General features: G+C 34.1%; 1 protein-coding gene across 1 annotated transcript in view; it reads right to left on the bottom strand.

Moving 5' to 3' along the window:
* NDUFAF2 (NADH:ubiquinone oxidoreductase complex assembly factor 2) overlaps nt 1-21,239 on the bottom strand; it is a 151,142-nt gene that overhangs the window by 27,422 nt on the left and 102,481 nt on the right. Inside the window, exon 3 of the mRNA XM_006206032.4 lies at nt 14,598-14,638. Coding sequence (XP_006206094.1) covers nt 14,598-14,638 — 41 coding nt within the window. The remainder of the gene's footprint in view (nt 1-14,597; nt 14,639-21,239) is intronic.

A 21,239-nucleotide genomic window follows, 5' to 3' on the forward strand; every position in this document is an offset into this window, starting at 1 on the left:
ATCTCTCTCCCTATTCAGAATATACTTATTTGATCAATAAATCTAGGGATTCTGATTTTTTAAGGATTGGAGGTGCCTTACATACACATCCACATGTGAGCACACACACGTGTGTATGAAAGTAAAATAAAGTTGTTAAAAGAGTAAAACCATGGAGAAAAGGAGGAAAAATATCTGATAATTCTTAAGTGTTAATTAGTATAATCACTGTGATTTAAAGAGGAAACATATTCATTCTTTGAGAGAAAAAACTTTCTCTGATAGAGACTTCTGTGAAGACTTCATTTTCTAGAATCCTTAAATAAGAGATAAAGAGCAAAATAACTGACATCTTCAGTAATAGCTTTCAAACTGATGCCAGTGACTGTCTTCTAGCCTTTTCACTTACAATCAAAGGCCCAAAACATAAAAGCTAGAATTTAATGATGGAGGAGCTATAATTTTGATGAACTTGTGTGATACAAGTAGGTAGCCAGTATATCCCCCAGATCTGCATTGTTCAGGGGTGGTCACTGGCCACATATGGCTGCTGACAACTTGAAATATGACTAGTCTGAATTAAGATATCACTGAAAATGTACAATAAACACTGGATTTCAAAGATTAGTATTAAAAATATAAAATATTCATATTTTCTATATTGATTATATACTGAAATGATAATATTTTGATATATTGGGTTAAATAAAATCTATTATTAAAATTAATTTCACCCTTTTCTTTTTACTTTTTCTAATGTGGCTCCTAAAATTTTTAAATTACATTTGTGGCTATAATTATATTTTTATTGGACAGTGATGCCTTAGATAGTTCTTCCTAACTTTTTTTGCAACAGGAAGCAAATGGCCACTGGAGGATGAAGAGCATCAGTATCATGGGCACATCTCTCATACAGTTCTGGCTCAACAGCTGGGAAGTTCTAACCTAGATCTTCTTTAGAAATAATTTCCCTTAGCTAAGTTTCTGAAATGATCAAGACTTCAAATGATATAAGGCATCCCTCTGCAGAGGACCAGTTTGTTAGCAATGTTTCAGATGAAGAGATGTTTACTTCTAATCCCTGACAGACAGTAGCAAGAAGACCACTTTATTATCAAACTTGTGAAGTACAATCAGGACTTTGGGGAAAAAAAATCACCCGACTTCTGCATGAGCTAAGCTTCAGGTATGCTTGCAGGTCAAGACAAGCTGTTCCTGAAAAATTAATCTCAGTATTCCTCAAGTACCTAGGCAAGTGTTCAATGACAACTCAGAATTTAAGTCCCCCTGAAATGATTTTGGTCACAGAATTTTGAAGTACATGGGATACACCATCCCCTCCCTGTAATATTTCTAAGGAACATATCATTTTGTTCCAGCACAACAATGTGCACTCATGTTACAAACTGAGTTGGTCTATTAAATTTTATTACTTGGTACTGACCATTTGAATTCCGGGCTCAATTTTGTCTGCTAAAGGCAATTTCCATTTTGATAAAACAGGTATCGAACAAGTGATCCCAGGGAAGAGAAACAAGGTACTGGGGAGAGTGAAACAGGAGAGGAAAGTCAAAACGAAGGTGCGCTTTGAAGCTGATCAGCGCTTTAGGTCCTGGGACCTGATCCCTGCTGGAGTCTTCTGAGGAGAGTTGTTGAATGTGTACGAACTGTTTGAAAGTGCTTGAACTGTCTGCCAAGGGACAGAAAAGGAGCATTTATCCATTAGCTCCTATCTCCCATGGGTCAAGGGTTACCTGGTGTGTCATGTCTCACATTTCCAGGTTGGTTCCTCACAGGCATCTCATGCCACGGTGTCAAAGGGGAAAGCTAAAACTGCTCAGCAGAGTTGTAGTGAGGTTATTACACTATGAGAGTTGGTAGCTGCAGCTTGGCTGGAGAAAAAGGTAAAACAAGAGGATGGGAGGGAGGGTTCAAGAGGTGTCTGATACAATGTTCTTATATGCCTGTCCTGTTTCCCACTGGGATCAAGAATTTAAAAACATTTTGAACTACAGGAAAATACTACCTTTTCAAAATTCAAATATTATAAATTATTCTGAATATTATGGTAGAAAAAGCAGAGGCAGCTCTTTCTTATTAAAAACTGAAGTATAGTTGATTTACCAGAGGCAGCTCTTAGGTCATACAAGTGGGGAGACACACACAAAAAAAAAATAGCAGAAAATTTGACAATAATTTCTGCAAAGCAAACATTCAAAATACCACAGTATGACTCTCAAATGTAGATTAATCTTTTAAAAAAGATAGTTTAAATGAGTGTAGAGCTTAGAATTATTTCTGTACAACTTCACATCAAAGAAAGATTTTTATGGACATTAAATAATAAGTAGAAATAACAAAATAGCAGATATCACTTATTTAATGCTTATTTTGAGCTAGGCATTGGCTAAGCACCTTATATATACCAGCTCACTAGGTGAAAAAAAACTACTTTCAAGATTAATAATTTTCAACTTATTGGACTATGACCTTTAGTGAGTGTATTAGAGTTCTCCAAAGCAACAGAACTAGTTAAGATGTGTGTGTGTGTGGGGGTGGTGGTTGTGGAGACTGACTGACTGATTTTTAAGGAACTGGCTCACATAACTGTGGAGGCTAGTAAGTTCAAATCTTCATGATAGGCTGGGAGGCTGGAGACCGAGAGAAGAACTGATACTGAAGCTCAAGTCCAAAAGCAGTCTACAGGCAGAAACTCCTCTTTCTCAGAGGATGTCAGTCTTTTTTTCTCTTAAGGTCTTCAACTGATTGGATGAGATCCACTCACATTAGGGAGGATAATCTGCTTTACTCAGAGTCTACTGATTTAAATCTTAATCTCATCTAAAAAATGTCTTCACAGTAAAATCTAGACTAGTGTTTTACCAAATATTTAGGTACTGTGGCTTAGCCAAGTGGACACATATAAATTAACTATCACAGTAAGAAATACATTTACATCATAACTTGAAATAAGAACATATGTTTATGTGTGTATCTGAAACAAGAATTGCAGAAAACAATATTCACTCTTAGTAAAGTTTTGTATGCTATTTTCTATTTCATATTTTCTATTCTATATCTTTCTATTTTCTATTCCACATTTTTTCTTCTTCATTAAGAAGAAAAACTACTTATAACCTACTAAATTGATTTCACCACCCACTAATGTATCACATAAATTGAAAAATTCTGCTCAAGATGACATGTCCATTTACACATCTTTTAGAATACTGGTAAAGACATGTATCACAGTGACATCAGAATGGGATATTTGAGAAGGAAACTGAGTATATTTGAACACATGAAACACAATGAACATATGTAAATAAGAAAAAATATATAAAAGCTTAATTCCTTATTCCCATAGCAACAATGTACACTTAGCAAATGAGCACAGAATTCTATCATTGTCATAATAAATATCTGAGAATAAAGTCTGGCATACCTAAAGATATAATGAAATCAGAGTCAATCGACTGTGACTTAGTATCGTGGAGGGTATATCACCAGTACAATCAACAGAATTTTCCTAAACACTTTATTCCCCTCATTTAAAGAAATCAAATTACATCTGATAAAAGTGATCAGTAGGAATTCTTCTAAAATTTAGACTGTGAAGAAAATCACAACAATGTATAAGAAGAAAGTCACCAGAAATTGTTTTGGTGAGACAACTTAGAGAAAGTGTGAATTAAAAAAACAACCCTAATCTCATTTTAACTCCCTTAACCTTTTTCACTCTGGATGTAAGCCCAGTTTTAAAACCTAAATGGGACTTGTCTTGGTGACTGATGGTATGATTCAAAGGTTAACTATTCAGAACTAATATTGTACACTTTTTAATATGCATCTGGGAGGTTACAATGAATCTCAGAAGAACCTAATTGCAAGTATATCTAAAAATAATAAATAATAGCATTTTATTTATATACAACTTTAAAAAAACTTTTATATTCTGCTTTAAAAGTCACACAAAGGTCAAAATAGAAGAAAAAGTGTGCTAAGAATAAACTAAGGCCAAACACAGACCTCAGCTTTATACAGAAGTATGAAAAGAAGAAATCCTTTCAGACTGAGAAATGCAGGATGCTTGAAATTTGAGATACTACTTTTTAGTAAGACCCACCTAAAATCAGTGTTTTAAAAACCAAAAAGATTTACAACACAAACTAGCACAAAAATTTCTCCTACAATTAATAAATACATATCTATATTTCAAGAGGCTCATTAGCTTATGGTTAAGAGTACAGACTGAGGAGCTCAAAACACTCAAATGATTCACCTTCATTTCTTAGCACATTCTTCTAGAGAAGCATGGCAAATATCATATTTTCTTAGTTTTTAAAAAGCTAGAGGTTAATATAAAAGAAAGTACATAAAAAAGGCATCTCTAAGTGTTATGCTATTGTGTTTGAAGTGCTTCTTAAATTCATTTATTATGATAGTTAAATGAAAACATTGGAATACAAAATAATAAAGATATCAAAATAACAATTATGTGACAATGTATACATGGGTAAATTAACTTGTAAAGTTAAGTGTTGTGCAGCCAGCCATAGGATTTGAGATAATTTATTATTGCTATCAACATTTTTTGTTAGTTTTTTAATAAAACAAAGGAAAAAATCAAGTAAGGGCATAGAATATAGGCCAAGCAAGAGAGTCATAAAAGTGCCCAATAATTACACTGGCAGGTATAAACTTTGGAGCTTCGAGCACTCCTGAATGGAGACAAGCCTGCTTCCTGGCTGGTCAAAGGCAGGCACAAATCAGTTAGGTATGAGGGAGGTCAAATGACTGTCATAAAACTAGGCCCTAACAGGGACCTGTCACTGTGGATGGTGGTAAACCCATTCAACCACATCTTTTCCTTTGGGGAGGCAGAAATGCTAGTAGGTAGATAAAGAATGGTACATCGATCAAACTCAGGATATATTCTTTCCAATCTTGGAAACTCCCAGAATGACTGCACCATTAAAGACGTAATGCTCATGTGTAAACTTGCAATAAGATCCAATTTCTAAAGGCAGTATGTGAATGTTTTTTCCTTACAACCTTAAAGAATCAGACTCAGTTTCACAGAGGAAAAAAATGAGACTAAAAACAGAATTTAAGCATAACTTAACAGAGTTATACTATCTAGGACAAGTTGGTATGTACAACAGAAGTCTGCAAAGAAATCATATTGTCTATTGAGCACCTACTAGGTACTTGATAAGTAACTGAATATTAAAACTATAGAAAGCTTTGAGTCTTTAAAAAGGAATTCTAAAAACTAAAACACTGTTTCTTACACATATTACTATGTAATTCCTTAAGTACCTTTGGTATTTTAGAATTCCAAGCATTTGATTTTTCAGTTTATTCTGAATATCTAATTTTTCGATCAGGGACGAACATGTTCTTTTAAATTTCATTGTATTCTTTTTAAAGGAAATAGTTCATGTGTATAAATAAATACAGCTAATAGTATACACCATGCGCCCACCATCACTGGAAATATGAGTAAAACTACAGATATGACCCACCATCCAACTTAAGAAATAAAACACTACAGATATGACCAACCTAAGAAAGAAACTACAGACATGACCAATAAAGTTCTTGCGGCTCTCCCCTCCTTCCTCAGAGGTGACAACTACTTAAAATTGCTTGACTATCATTAAAATGCATGTTTTATATTTTCACTACATCTTTATATATCCATAAACAAAATAGCACTGATTTGAAATTTTTTTACATTGTTATCTCCTAAGACTTTTAAAAACTACGTACCACCTTGCATATTTCTGTTGACACTTAAATAATAGCAAAGGATGTATTTTCCAGGTTATTGCATAACAAAAGCATGCTTTAAATACGTTTTGTCAAAGCCTTAGAGCTGCAGTTTAGCTTATTCAATTTACAGGAAATATAACCATATAACTTAACTGGAAAAGCCAATCCTGATTGTCAAATCCAATCACCCAAATCTGACTTACTCTCTGTCAGAAAAAGTCTAACTTAATTTTTGAATTCAAAAAATGTGTTATGTGTCCCCATGACAATTTTCTCACTTGCGAATTTTAATTTTAAGAATAGATAAATGGATAGCTAGCTAGCTAGGTAGACAGAAACTATAAGGCATGGAGCCTTGCCATGAGTCTGTCACCTGGATGAAATAATTTGTGGCCCCTTTCAGTAATTTTTATTGAAGCTTTATCTGTTTTGCTCTCAAGGGACTCTCCCTCAGGAGAGAATCTCCAATAGTCTCTTTGTTTGGTGCCCTGATTTTTAAACCCCAAGGCAATGCACCATAGTAAGATCTAGGATGGACAAGGAGTAAGCTATTCTTCTGAAAGACAGATGATTATGAAAGAAGTCAGAAAGGAAAACTGGCTGACCAGAAGGAGTTCTCAGGCAGATCTTTTTTAGGAAGGACTACTTATGGAAAGAGAGAATATGGAAATTAATTGCTTTAAAGCTATCCATACCTGTACATCTTACAGGAAGTCTTTGTGTACCCAGGATATAGGTATTCCAATTTGAAAACCAATGATCAACAGCAGGGGTTGGCAAACTAGCATTCTGCTGCCACTTGTTTTGTACATAAAGTTATACTGGGCACAGCCACACTAACTGGTTTACTTGTCTCCATAAGGGCTTTTATACTACAATGGCAGAGTTAAATAGTTGCAACAGAGACTGTCTCACGATGGCCAAAATATTTACTACCTGGTTCTCTAAAGAAAAACTTTGCTGCCCCTCATCTACAGCATTGTGTATGTGTCTTTCAAATTCTTTTCTTTAAATCAAAGTTATATATTCACATAGTTTGTAGGTTCACATCATCCTAAAAGGCTTATTATGAAAAACAGTATTTCCCTCTCTCCAGAAGCTGATACTTATGGTTGCAGTACAGGACAAACCAGGGAGCCACAAAGGGTTTGACAGCTATCAAGCCAACTCTGCCTCAACGCCTTCATAACATTCTTATATTATCACGTACTTCTCATTTTCAAGCTTCGTATATTAACTTCTCATTACTGAAAATGAGGGTTTATCCCATCCTCCTTGTGAGCTAATATTCTCAATACAGTTGTAGAGCAATATTCAATATTTATATTAGTATGAGTAAACACTATGAACAAATGAGCTACTTGTAGACTAGGATTATTTTTCCTTTTCCTACCCAACTTTCATTTTTCTTTGCAATAATAAATGAATTTTGTTTATTTGCCACATACTTATCTATAATTCAACTTGATACGGTCGTGTGTATGTGTTTACTTAATCTTTTTTTAGAACAGTACCTCTTTCCTCAAAATTGTCTCTAAAACAGACCGTACTGTTTTCCCTTTCCCATGAATAAACTTCCAGTTTTCAACTGAGCAGAAAAGTTGCCTGGTTTTTAGACTTTCACAAAGGGAATTTAACAGGGTCCTTTTCTTGTTCTTCAGGAGACTTAACATTGATACAATGCAACTATTTAATATTTGGTTCATGTTCAAATTTCAAGAATTATCCCAACACTGTCCCCCCAATTCAGCATCATGTGTCACAGTTGTCATGACGATAAGTGTTTCTTGTCATTCCTTACACTGACATGACAGGCCTGATGTTTCATGAAATGTGTCCCAATTTAGGTTTTCTGGTTACTTCCTCATGATTAGATTAAGGTTGGGCATTTTAAGAAATATTACTTGAATGATGTCTTATTCTCAGTGCATCATACAAAGAGGCATAATTATGTCAAGTCTGTTCTACTTGGTAAAACCTTTGACCACCTAGTTAAGACGGTATTGCTGTTTGTCCACTATAATGGTGCTTTTTCCTTCCCCTTTGTAATTAATAAGTAATCTGTAGGGAGATACCTTGTAAATATCTTGTTCCCCAACTAAACTTGATCCAGTGGCTTTGGTACCCACTAATGATTTTTCCCTGGATCGATTACCAAAATAACAGTTGAAAAATGGTGATTTTTCAACTTTATTATTTCTTCTACATTTATTTGATTACATCTAATTGCTTCTTAAATAGATTTTCAACTTTCAGAGTTTCCCAGCACTGCCAATTACTGAGCATTCTGGGGTTCTGTGGTTTAAACTGGGTTCTAAGCCTTCTCCTCTGCCAGATTAGGAGTCATAATTCACAGTTTTGATATATCTGTTACTACTTGCTCATGTGCTTTCCAGTTTCCAAAGTATTGTTGATGGTTTTGCTTCTTCAATTTTTCCTTGACCTTGTAGGTTTATGCTTTTAAAAATAAATCTCTCTAAAAGGTCATTTTCATTAGGCTCAAAAAGAGAAAGTAAACTCACGTGTTTAACTCACTAACTTTACTTCAAAGTCCATTTTTTCTTTCCCTGCTTTCAAACTTTATATAAATGGTATTGTGTTGTATGAAATCTTCTGCAGCCTTGCTCTTTTTACTCAGCATTATGATTCTAAGATTTATCCATGTTGATACATGCAGTTCCAGTTCATTCATTTTTAATGAATGATGTTATAACCCAGTGTATGAACACGTTGCAATTTTCTTATCCAATTCCACTATATTCCCAAAAGTGATATTGTGAGGTTTGGGGTAGGGCTCTATTTTTCCACAAGAACATACACTTCCCATTAAGGCAGTAGGAAAGCAGGATTATATATGCAAAATGTCAATTTTAAGACATTTCAATTTGTAACTTATAAAATGAACCAATAATATTAGGCACAGAGAACTCACTCAATAAATGTCAGTCATTTGGAGACAACAGCGAAATGGGCCTCAGAAATTCAGAAACAAAATTCCTCTCTGAAAGTTAAACTGCAAGATCAGCACATTATAGGCCAGAGTAGAGATATGAAAAGAGTAAAACAAAAGAAGAGCTGCAGGGCCAGCAGTATTTGACCATAATATAACTCTTGTAACAGCAAAAGAAGTAATTATGTCAATCAAAAAGGAGAAGCAAAGGAAAAAGGAGAATCATAAAAACAAATGCTGGCAATCCATAAAAAACACTGTCCATGGGAGCAAAAACCTCACAAGCTCGTGGGAATTTTTCTATTCCAAATCATAAGGCTACTCCTAGGATAAAGACAGATACTGGGAATTATGGCCAATTCTATTTAAATATTTCCATTCCTGTGGGTCAGACTATCCCTGGACAGATGGACACAAGAGGTGATTTTTAAGCCTGATGTAATTAAACATTTATTTTACTACTTAACTCCCCTTATCCTAATGCCATACTCACCAGATAGCTTATTGTTTTTCCTGTGTGTCAATTCAACTTCCTACTGTAAATTAATATACTAGAATTCTGGCATTCCTTTTAAATTCTCTTGTGTTTTAGTCACTGTGGTATCTTTTAGAGCCAAATCACCTTGGACACGGACAAAAATGAATCTTCGGAGCCTCTAGCCCAGATCTGAGAGCATGGTCAAGTAATCAAGGTTCTCTAAAGTATGGTCCTACCTACCTGCCGAGCCTTTCCATAGACTACAGAATCACCATCTCCATTTTCTACTGGTTTTGAGAATATCCTCTTTCTCTTTCATGAAGCATATATATTAAAAATGAAGTGGATGGGCTCTAATTATTATTGCTTTCTTCTATAGTTTGTAAACCTATTGCTGAGTCATATATTTTATTAATATTTGGCAATAAATTCATTCACTTTTTCAAACAGAAAATTTTATTTTTTCCTATTATATTGTCAGTATGAAAGGAGAAGCAGTATTTCAAAATACTCGCTATATGTGACTTCTAATGGAATGGAGTCAAGAAAAGTCTACCTCAGTTTTGTGAAATGTTAATTCAACTTGTACTGAATTGATAACAGGTGCTGAACTGTACTGGCAAACTGCAGTAAAATGTGCATTTCCCTGAAAAATACACAGGCAATGCTCACTTCAAAATATGTTGTTTCACAGGGTTATTTTGTAGTTGGTTGTTGGAAAATTCAAACTCTGTCATACAAACTATGTGATAGACTTACATGGCATTGAGATTTTCAAGTCTGCCATTAAAAGCCTATCTAATAATGAATCAGGCTCTGTGTTAGGTGCTTATGACATATAAATGAGTAAGACATAATTCCTGGGCCATATAGCTCACAACATAGTCAGAAACATGGACAAATAATACAAGTAATTATTATAACACTGAACTCAAAGGGTTATGCAGGTGCACAAGGTAGTATAGCTATATCAAAAAAGGAGTGATTCACTCCGTGAGTTAAGAAGTTGGGGAAAAAGTTGAGGAAAGCATCAAAGAATTTTTTAAAAAGGCTTTTTAAATAGAATTAAGCATAAACAGAAGTGCCCAGCTTAAGGGAGAGAGAAAAGACATTAAACTTGAGAAACAACAAGGAGTTCCTTGGAGAGTAGGGTAGGTATGACAAATATAAGGAGGAAAGCTAGAAAGTTGGGCTGGGCATAAACTGGGAGGCTTTGCATGGTATTTCAAGGAATTAGACCTTTTTTTGACCAGAGCTTCCCAAGAAGTGTGCTAAAAATTGATTCCATCAGCCTTCAAGGTGGCCAGGAGAGAAACTGTTGAGTTACAGGGTAGGTGTGTTTGACTTTATAACAAACTGTCAGTTTTTGAACATGGTTGTATCATTTTCACGCCAATCAGCACTGAATGGTTATGTATGTAGGGTTATGGTTGCTCTAGTTATGGCTATTGTCAAGCTTCTAAATTTTAGCCATTTTCATAGACGTGTGGTGGTATTCCATTGTGGTTTGACTAGTGATGTTAACTATCCTTTCACAGGCTTAGTGGCTATTCTTGTGTCTTATTAAAGTCTATTCAAGATTTTTACCCAATTTTATTAGTTTTGTCTTTGATCATCGAGTTGCAGTGTTCTTTATATAGTCTGGATAAAAGAACTTTAGTCAGATTCAAGTACTGTGATTATTTTCTCCTAGTCTATTGCTTTCCTAATATTCTCTTTTTTTAACATTTTTTATTGAGTTATAGTCATTTTACTATTTACTTACTTGTTTGCCTATCTATCAATCTATCTATCTATTTATCTAACTATTTATTTAAAGGGAGGTAAAATTAGATTTACTTATTTACTTGATGGAGTTACCGGGGATCGAACCCAGGACCTCAATGCATGCTAAGTATGCACCTTGCCAATTGAGCTATACCCTCCCTCCTAATAGTCTCTTTTGATGAACATTAGTTTTTAATTTTGATTTGCTTCAATGTACCAATGTTTCTTCTTTAAGGATAGTGCTTTCTGTCTCCTGTCTACCCCAAAGTTATGAAGATATTCTGTTTTCTTCTTGAAGCATTACAGTTTTAGTTTTTGTGTTTAATCTATGATCCATCTTTAATGAACATTTGTATATAATGTGAGGTAGGGATGAAGGTTAATCTTTTTCCATATGGATATTAAGTTATTCTAGCATCATTGTTATACTTTCCATTCCTAATTGTGTTCCTTTGGTGCTATTGTCAAAAACCAATTGGCTGTATAATGTCTATTTCTAAATTCTCTATTCTTTTTCATTTATTTGTTTATATGCCAGTACCACACTATCTTAATTACTATAGTTCTAGAGTAAGTCCTAAAGCCAGGCAGTGTTAAGTCCTCTAATAGTTGTCTCCTTTTCCATGATTGCTTTCAGCTGTGCTAGGTCCTTTGCATTTTCATATATATTTTAGAATCAGCATGTTGATTTCTACCAAAACAAGTCTAATGGGATTTTAACGGGATTTTTATTTGATTGAGTCTATAGATCAGTGGTTCATAAAGTATGGACTCTGGCCCAGTAGCATCTGCATCACCAGGGAACCTGTTATAAATGCAAATATTCAGACCTCACCCAGACCTCATGAATCAAAAACTCCAGGGATAAGGTCCTGCAATGTGTATTTTAACAAGCTTTCCCAGTAACTGATGCATGATAAAGTGTAAGAATTACTGCTGTGGATCAGTCTGGGAGAACTAACGTCTTAGCAATACCGAATATTCCAATCTATACACAGGTATTTCTCCCCATTAATTTAGCTCTTCTTCAATTTATCTCACCAATATTTTATAGTTTTAGGTCTACATGTCTTGCATATATTTTGCTTAATTTACGTCAGCGTATTTTATGCTTTCTGATGCTATTGTAAATGGTATTCTAATTGCTACCGGCTGGCGTTTAGCCACAGTCTACAGGTGATATGGGTAGAAGTCTATTTGTGGGTGGGAGTTTACAAAGAGGTCTGAAAAAAAGTAGAGAACTCAAATTATTGGTAGCATCTTGAGAACAAACTAGTTTCAACAGATATGCAAGAGTGGGATGTTGTTTCCAATGAACTGACTTCAACATTAAGCATGAGTGACTGCAAAGATCACAAAAAGAGGGACAACCAGACACAATCCTCTCCTGTAGTCTTGGCAAACATTTTTCATATTCTTTTTTTTAAACATTTTTTATTGATTTATAATCACTTTACAATGTTGTGTCAAATTCCAGTGCAGAGCACAATTTTTCAGTTACACATGAACATATGTATATATATATTCATTGTCACTTTTTTTCTCTGTGAGCTACCATAAGATCTCGTGTATATTTCCCTGTGCAATACAGTATAATCTTGTTTATCTATTCTACAATTTTGAAATCCTGTCTATACTTTCCCACCCTCCGCCCCCTTGGCAACCACAAGTTTGACACACAGATCAAACATGAGTATCTAGCTTCTGGATCCAGCTGCCAATTTGGAAGAAAGACAGAGGAACAGGGAAACATGTTGAATTATACAAAAAGCATAAGATCAGCAAAATCTAGACTGTGGCGAACTCTTTAAGTCAATTGGGCCGGGTTTTTCAACAGGTAAATTTGTAAGGAAATAAAAGGGTTGGAGGAAGAACACAAACTGAAAGTGATTTAAAACTAATATAAAGTTTTTACAAAATGGACAAGTCTAAAATCTAATGTACATTTGGATGATAAAAATTGTTTAAACATGTGAATAAATGATTACTATAAAAGTCAGGTCCAGGCTTGCTTTTGTGAGGAGAAAGGAGATTGTATTGAGATGGGACAAATGATTCTGGAGTAGCTAGAAAGTTCTATTTCTTGATCTGGGTGTAATTTGTCTTATAATAACCCATTAAGCAATATATTTAATTCATGTGGTTTTCTGTATACATGTCTTATTTTTTTTCCTCCCTTAATATGGTATGTCTAGAATCTGCGACTGAAGAGTTTTACAAGTTTTAGAGGTAGAGTGGTGTTTGGTGATGGTAAGAACTAAGGTGTGGCTATGGACGTGGTTGCTCCTTTGAGGTAGGGACACTGGTGTGGATGAAATCAAAGAACTAAACAGCTGAAATTTGGGAAGACAATGACAGGAAAACAATGTAATTTTGGTTCTAATCTCTGCCATCAGTGTGGGAGAGCAATCTGGAGGTTAGGAACGATAAAAATGATGGACAGGTAGAGAGAAATACACTTGGATTGCAAAGGCACTATACTATTCTGGGCCCACAAAATGTAAAAATATTTTGGAAATGACTGTAAACCATGGGGGACGCTTCTGATTCTTAGATCATATTGAATTTTCCCCTCTTTTATTCAAAAGTTCACTGATATTAGAAAAAAGGGTCTGAGAAGAGTAGGACAAGGGCAAGGTGAAAACAATATGCAAAGCTAGAAATGGGCTTAAAGATGTGCTTACTCAGACTTTGGCCAGACAAACATTGTAGGTTAGTTTGAGAGCAACGGAACAAGTTAAAACCGGTATGCCAATTTTATGGGTCATCCTAAATTCTGCCCTGGAGCATCTCACTTCTCAAAAGGCATGTCCTGAACATCAGAGCCCATACATGATGCCATCAAGGTTTGTAGTAGTGAGGAAATAGGGGAGGGAAACGAGGAATCCTCAATAGTAGAAGAAAAGGCATAGGCACTATGTAATAAATGCGAAAACTTTCCTTTTGTGAAATCTATTTATTTTCTATAAAATAATTTTATAACACTTTATGCCATTATTTTAAAATAAAAAGCTATGAAATACCTGTTTTAAAAACACAAATACCACAGCATTGCTATGCTTTTTATTCTGCATACCATCAAAACTATGTTTCTAAAGTTTTAAGTGAAACTCAATTCAACTATTAATTACTGAATGTTACATGTTACATGCAAATTGTATATTTTAAAGTTTCTTCAGATACATGATGGCATTAAGTTTATGTAAAATTATAAAATATAAAGTTTTATATAAAATTAAGGGCAAAATATGCAGAGCATAATTTGGATAGGACTAAGAGATTCAGTGTTTCTCAAACCTTTCCACCAAAGCATCCATATCAGAACAAAGAACTCCCAGGGACCAGGGGAAATGTATTGTTGCAGGCTGCTGTAAGTCCAAACGTTCTTAAAAGTATTTTTATTTTGTTTTAAATTTTTATTATTTCATTTAAAATTTTATATGAATTTTATGTTATACTCCATAATTTGTGCATTTATATTATAAAAATGTTTGAAATTATTTTCTGTGGAGTAAAATTAACACTTTGAGAAGATGGCATTACATTTATTTTGAGGTTTCACATAACTCCTGAGAGTACAAACTCCCAACTGAGAAACACAGCATTATGAACACATATGTGAATATTTTTCTTGTGTATTCTTACCTTACTGGTAGGTGGAGTCTTTCTTGTTTTTCTAATCCAAGCTAGAAAGAAAAATAATATTTAAATGTAAGTTTTCTATAATTTTCACAAACATTTTATTCATTCATACATGAAACAAATATGTACTGATCACTGTTACATATTGTTTTAGGCACTGGAGATACAACAGGGAACTGAACATGAATTCCCTCCTCTCCTGTAGCATACAGACTAGTGAAGGGGGCCCGGAAAAGAAACTCACAAACATATGTCAGGTGGTGATTTGTGTCACTAAAAATACCTAAGTGTGGGGAGGATATAAAGGGGATGGTTTCATGACTAAAATCATACCTCATAATTGTCTGAATTCAATGTAGCATATATATGGCATATAGGCCGAACTGTAGTACAATAAACTTCCAGGCAATATTAAAATTGTATTATCCTGGAAATGTGAATCAATTATTGGTCAATACGAAAAGGAATGGATGTAGAAAATTTTCATTGACAGAGATTTCTTTCCTGATCTGCTCTAGCAAGCAGCACATCTCCTATGGCTTGTATCATCAGGCCTTAGCTCCAACATCTGTGAGATGAGCTGCAAAGGAGAAAGAGCATATATTTGTTAAGTGCCCACTGGGCACTCGGCACTGTGCTGGATGCTTTTATAGCAACAGGGAGGGAGTGGGGCCGCTGCCACTGGGGAAGTGTATCAGAATCACATGAAGACATACAGTACGGTGCCTAGCAGAGCAAAGGCAGATTTTGTGGGTTCAAATCCCAATGTCAGCACTTAGTTGCGTCACCTGGAGCAAGCTACTTAATTTTTTAAGCATGAGATTTCCTATCTATAAGATATAAATTATAATACTAGTATCTACATTTTAGGGTTGTTGTTAAAGTTATATGAAATAATACGTATGAATTCTTAGCTCAGAGTCTGGCAGACAGTAAGTGTGCAAGTCTAAGTTATTACTATCACTGTTATTCAGTAAAACTGTATTTTTGGTAACACACTCAAAAAAGCCTAGATCAATAGTATCTGCTTGGCTTATGAGGATATATAGGAAACTGTGAGATATAGGAAACTTCCATAAATGTATGTACGGAAGATGGTCTTTAAAAAGTAGAAAACCACTAATTCATCACTTTGTTTGATTCAATCTTTATAACAAAATTGTTTAAGGTATCTTTATTTTATAGAGAAATTAAATAACTTTCCTAAATTTATACATTAAGTAGTAACAGTGGAATGTGAATCCAGATCTAACCCTGTCTCTGACTCTAAAAACAACCCATTCTCCACTAAGCAGTGTCTCAACTTCAGTAAGCAACAAGCAAAGAACACTGAAGTAGGAAGAGGAATAGGTCACAGTGTTAACTACATGTCAGGAAAGAAGAATTATTGATCCCATCTTGCCGTTTTGGAAAGTGAGGTTCAGAAAGATTAAGCAACTTGCCTAAACTCACATAATTATTAAGTAACAGACTGAGAATCAAACACTAGTTGAACTGGTTCTAAAATATGAGTCTGTCCATTCACCAGCCACCTTCTCTTTTGACCAGCTAGCTCCATCAGCCTGCCTTCTGTCATCCAAGTAAGAGTACCAGAGCCTGTCCTCATGACAAGCACAGTAGTGAGCGATTGTAGGAGCAGAAAGAACAACATCCAGTTGTGGGCCTGTGATTAGCGATTTCTCCCTGCTCTGTTGTCTCTTGCACTGACCTCATACATGTATTTTTAATATAGTCCCAGTGTTTTGCTTTCTCTATTCCTATTTCTGAACTTCTATCCCTATTATTATTTTCTGCATTCTCTTCTTATTGGCTTCCATTTTTATTTGGTCCATTTTTAGCCACAACTTGCACAGGTTTTATATTCCTTGTTAGGCTGAAAGGCTGTCAAAGGCAGAATGCATCCACAGGAGATTTATTTTTCTACCATCTAAATGCCTCGAAAGAGTAGGTACTTAAATACAGCTGTTGAATGAATACTTCCACTATAAAATACTTCTACTATGAAAATATTCATTGTAATGGGATTTTGACCTGTATTAGAAAATCCAGTAGCAAGATTCCTCTGTACAATCAAGGAAACAAGTGGTTTTGGAATTTTTCAACTGCTTCTTTATGGTCAAAATAAAAATGAGTTACCTATATTTATGAGCATTTTTTTCCCCAAGAAAGAGGTTTCTTTTAAAACAATTCAACAATGAGCCATATACCTCTAAAAGGTTTTAAGTAATAAATCTGCAGTTCTAATTTAGATCAGAAAGTTAATTCAGAAAAATCAACTGCTAAGACAAGGGCTGGCAAACTATAGTCTGCAAGCAAAATTCAGCCAACAGTTGTTTTTTTTTTTTTAATGGTTGGAAAAAACAACAAACAAAGAACAATGTTTCATGACACATGAAAATTAAATAGAATTCAAATTTCAGTGTCCATAGGTAAGGTTTTATTGGAACACAATCACATTTATTTATTTACATATGATCTATTATATTTTGTGCTATAACAGCAGAGTTGAGTAGCTGTGACAAAGACCATATGGTTCACAAAGCCTAAAACATTTACCATCTGGCCTTTTAAGGAAAAAGTTTGCCAACTCCTGTGCTAGGGCTACCATTATGTATAATACTTTCAGCAACAACTATATACCTTGATTCAAAAACACTTTCATATAATCTAAAATAAAAACCATTACTGTAAAATGACTATAACTCAATAACAATGTTTTAAAAAACCCATTATTAACTATCATACTTTTTACCAATGACTGTTATGTATTCTAGAGTCTATAAACATTTACCATCGGCATTAGATCATGCACAAAAAAGTATAATGGCACAATGTACACTTACTATCACAGTAAGAAAAAAAACAATTTGTTTACTGATGAATCTATAAAATAGCATTTTCAGTTTTTTTGTAAGGTTGGAAAAAGAAAAATACTTCAATAGGATCCAAGTAACTTTTTAAAATCCCAAGGTAGATTAATAGGTTCAGAAAACTCTGACATGTGTTTTTTAAAGCTTACTGGTTATGAACAAATTTTTTATAAAATTGATTCATAGGTGTAAAAATGTAGTATAACCTGCATAATGTATTTAGTACCACCTAGACTATTCACTCATATGAGACACTATTCTCTAAGGAAAGATATAAGGGCTTCCTTAAGTTTTGTTTTAAATGGCTCAAGGAAAAAGATTTTTGTTTAGATAGATAAATGCAATTGTTGAAATAAGTTTGTATATTTATAATTCTACAATAACCAGATACTTGAAATGTCTTGAGATGATGGCTGATGCCTGTTCACTGTTATGTATCCAATAAAGGTTACAGATGGAAATTTCCAATGTGATCACTCATTTATATAATCATACCTAGTTTCCCAGTTATTACATACAACAAAGGAAATGTCCTGCTGAAGGTTGGCAAAGGTTAAGCAGAGGAAGGAACAAAAATAAGCATTAATATCAAATCATTATACTTCTTTTTTTTAACCTTGGAACAATTTGGAACTGAACCTCTATTCAATTATAAATTATATAATGATTTTTGCCATTGCTAATTATATCTGTATGGTGGATTCTGTATTGGTCTTCATTATAATGTAACCATTGTTTGAACAGAATTTAGTAAGATAACTGGATAGTTTATGCCTTAAGACCCTAGCACTCTTTCATCAATGTTCATTTGCATTCTCATCAGAATGCATGAGATTTTCATTGAACTTTAATACTCTTATTGGAATGTAACACACTATAATGAGCATAAAAGTGAGCATGCAAGTTAAAGCTCCCATTAGTCATTAATACAGACTACAAGAAGCAGGCAGGAAAATATTTCATGAAGCATATGTTCTTCAAATCTCCACAGGCACTGAAAATGGCTAATACGCTTTTAGAAGCACTGCCAACAGGGGTTAAGGTAAATGAGACATTTATCATCAGATTCAGTAAGTGACCATTTAAAACGAAAATTATAGATCAGTTATCAATAGTCTGCAATACAGTGAAACCATTTAAGTGAGCAATTCTGTGAGTTCTGACAAATGCATACAACCTTGTGAGCAGCACTGCAAACAGTATATAGCATATTTCCATCACCCTCAAAAGCTTCCTAATGTCTGACTACATGAAAGCACCCATCTTAACTCACCCAGAGCCCTCAATGAGTGAAAAAGTTCTGTCACTGTTGATTAGTTTTGCCTTATCTACAATTTCATGTAATTAACAGTAGTATGTACACTTTTGCATAGAGCTTATTTTACTCAACATAATGTTCTTAATCCATGTTACTATGTACAGAAAAGAGACTCTGAAGGTAACCACTGCAACCTCCACCTCTTGGTGATCATGTCTTTGTATGATCTCTTCCTCTTGAGTGAGAACAGGATCTGTGACTTACAATGATCAAAACATGACAAAGGTGACAGGACGTGTGTAATTACATGACTATGTTATGTAAGATGATAGCATCCATCTAGCTGGATTCTCTCTCTCTCCCCTGCTGGCTGCAAGGAAAAAGATGGTCCTGTTGGGAATCTCACATGGCAAGAAACTGCTGGTGATTTCTACAAGGTTACTGTGGTCTCTGGCCTACATCAAGCAAAAAAAATGGAAGTTCACAGTCCTACAACTGTGAGGAAATGAATTCTGCCAACAACCACACATTTGGGAAAGTGGATCCTTCTACACTTAAGCCTCCAGATGAGAATGCACCCCTGGCTGACACCTTGACTGCAGCCTTGTGAGTGAGACCCTAAGTAGAGAACCCAGCTAGGCTCTGCATGGACTCCTGACTACAGGAATGGGAGACGATAAAAGTGTGTCATTTTAAGTTACTGAATTTGTGGTAATATTAATATGAAGCAATAGACAATAAATACAATGAGCATAGCAGTAGTTTATTCTTTTCATTGCTGTGTAATGTGCTACTGTATGTAAGAATGACAATGTGTTTATCCACTCACCACTTGGGTGGTTTTCAGTTTTTGGCTGTTATTAATAAAGCTGTTGTGAAAAATCTGGGTACTAGTATTTGAGAAGACTTATTTCTTTGTATCTCTGGGTAAATACTTAGTAGAATCCCCAGGTTATAGGGTAAGTGTATATTTACATTTATAAAGAACTGACAAAACTGTTTTCTGAAGTAGTTGTACCATTTTAAACTCCAGCCAGAAATTTTTGAAAGTTTCAGATGCCTTATATCCTCATTAACAGTTTATATTGTCAATCTTTTAAATTCTAACCAATCTAGTGGTATTTCATGATGCTTTTAATTTGTATTCCTTGATGACTACTGATGTTATATATCTTCTTTGTTGAAATGTCTTTTCAAATCTTTTGCACACTTTTAAAATTCTGATGTTTGTCTGATTATTTAGTCATGAGAGCTCTTCATATATACTGATGCGTTCTGTATCAGATACGTATTGCAAAATTTCTCCCCATCTGCCTTGTCTCTTCATGTGCTCAAAGGTTTGTTAAAGAATAGAATTTTTAAAATTTTGGTGAAGCCCAATTCATCATTTTTTTTTATATCTGTGTGTGTGTGTGTGTGTGTGTCCTAATTCTTTGACTATCCCATGATTGAAACAATTTGTCAAGTTTTCTTCTATAAGTTTTAACTTTACATTCAGGTCTGTGATCAATTTCAAGTTAAGTTTTTAGAGATAAAAAGAGGTCAAGATCAGAGATTATTTTTTCCCATATGAAAATCCAGTTATTCAACACTAGCTGTTGAAAAGAATTTCCTTTTTCCATTGAAAAAAACTCAATTGACCATATAAGTATAGGAACACTTCTGGACTCTCAATTTGGTTCCCATTAATTTTGTATCTATCCTTATAACAGTATTAAGCTATCTTAATAAATGTAGCTTTTTAAAGTTAAATCTTCTAATCTTACTCTTCTTTTTAAAAAATATTGTAGGTGTTATAGGTCCTTTTCATTTTAATATAAAATTTAGAATCAATATATCATTTAAAAAAAACCTGTGAGCATTTTGATTGGGAAAGCACTAAATCTATAGATCAATTTGAGGCAAAATATTATCTTTTAAACACTGACTCCTGATTCATGGACGTTACAAATCTCTCCATTTATTTAGGTCTTTAACTTCTCTCAGCAATATTTTGTATTTTTTCAATGTACAGGTCTTAGAGACATATATTTGTAAATTTATACCTAAATGCTTCATGTTTTAATGATATTTGAAATGATATAATTGAAAATTTTACTTAGTAACTGTTTGATATTAGAATGTAGATAAAAACTGACTTTAGCATATTGACTTTATATTTTGAAAACTTCTAAATTCATTAATTTTTTACAGTTTTTTTTTAGATTGTCTACACGCATAATCATGTCATCTGTGAACAGTTTTACTTTGTCCTTTCCAAACTGTATTTGTGTTATTTCTTTTCCTTGCTTTAGTATACTAACTTGGATTTTCCAGAATATATGAAATAAATATAGTGAGAGAAACTATTCTTGTTTTATTTCAAATTTTAGGGGAAAGTGCTCTTTCATCATTAAAGATGAGGTTATCTAAAAATTTCTTCCCCTCTTAACGTCCTTTATTAGGTTGAGGAACTTCCCATTCCAAGTTTGTGAAGATTTTTAATCATGAATGTGTGTTGAATTTTGTCAAAACATT

Source organism: Vicugna pacos, chromosome 3 (genome assembly GCF_048564905.1).
Source record: "Vicugna pacos chromosome 3, VicPac4, whole genome shotgun sequence".
Lineage (NCBI taxonomy): Eukaryota > Metazoa > Chordata > Mammalia > Artiodactyla > Camelidae > Vicugna > Vicugna pacos.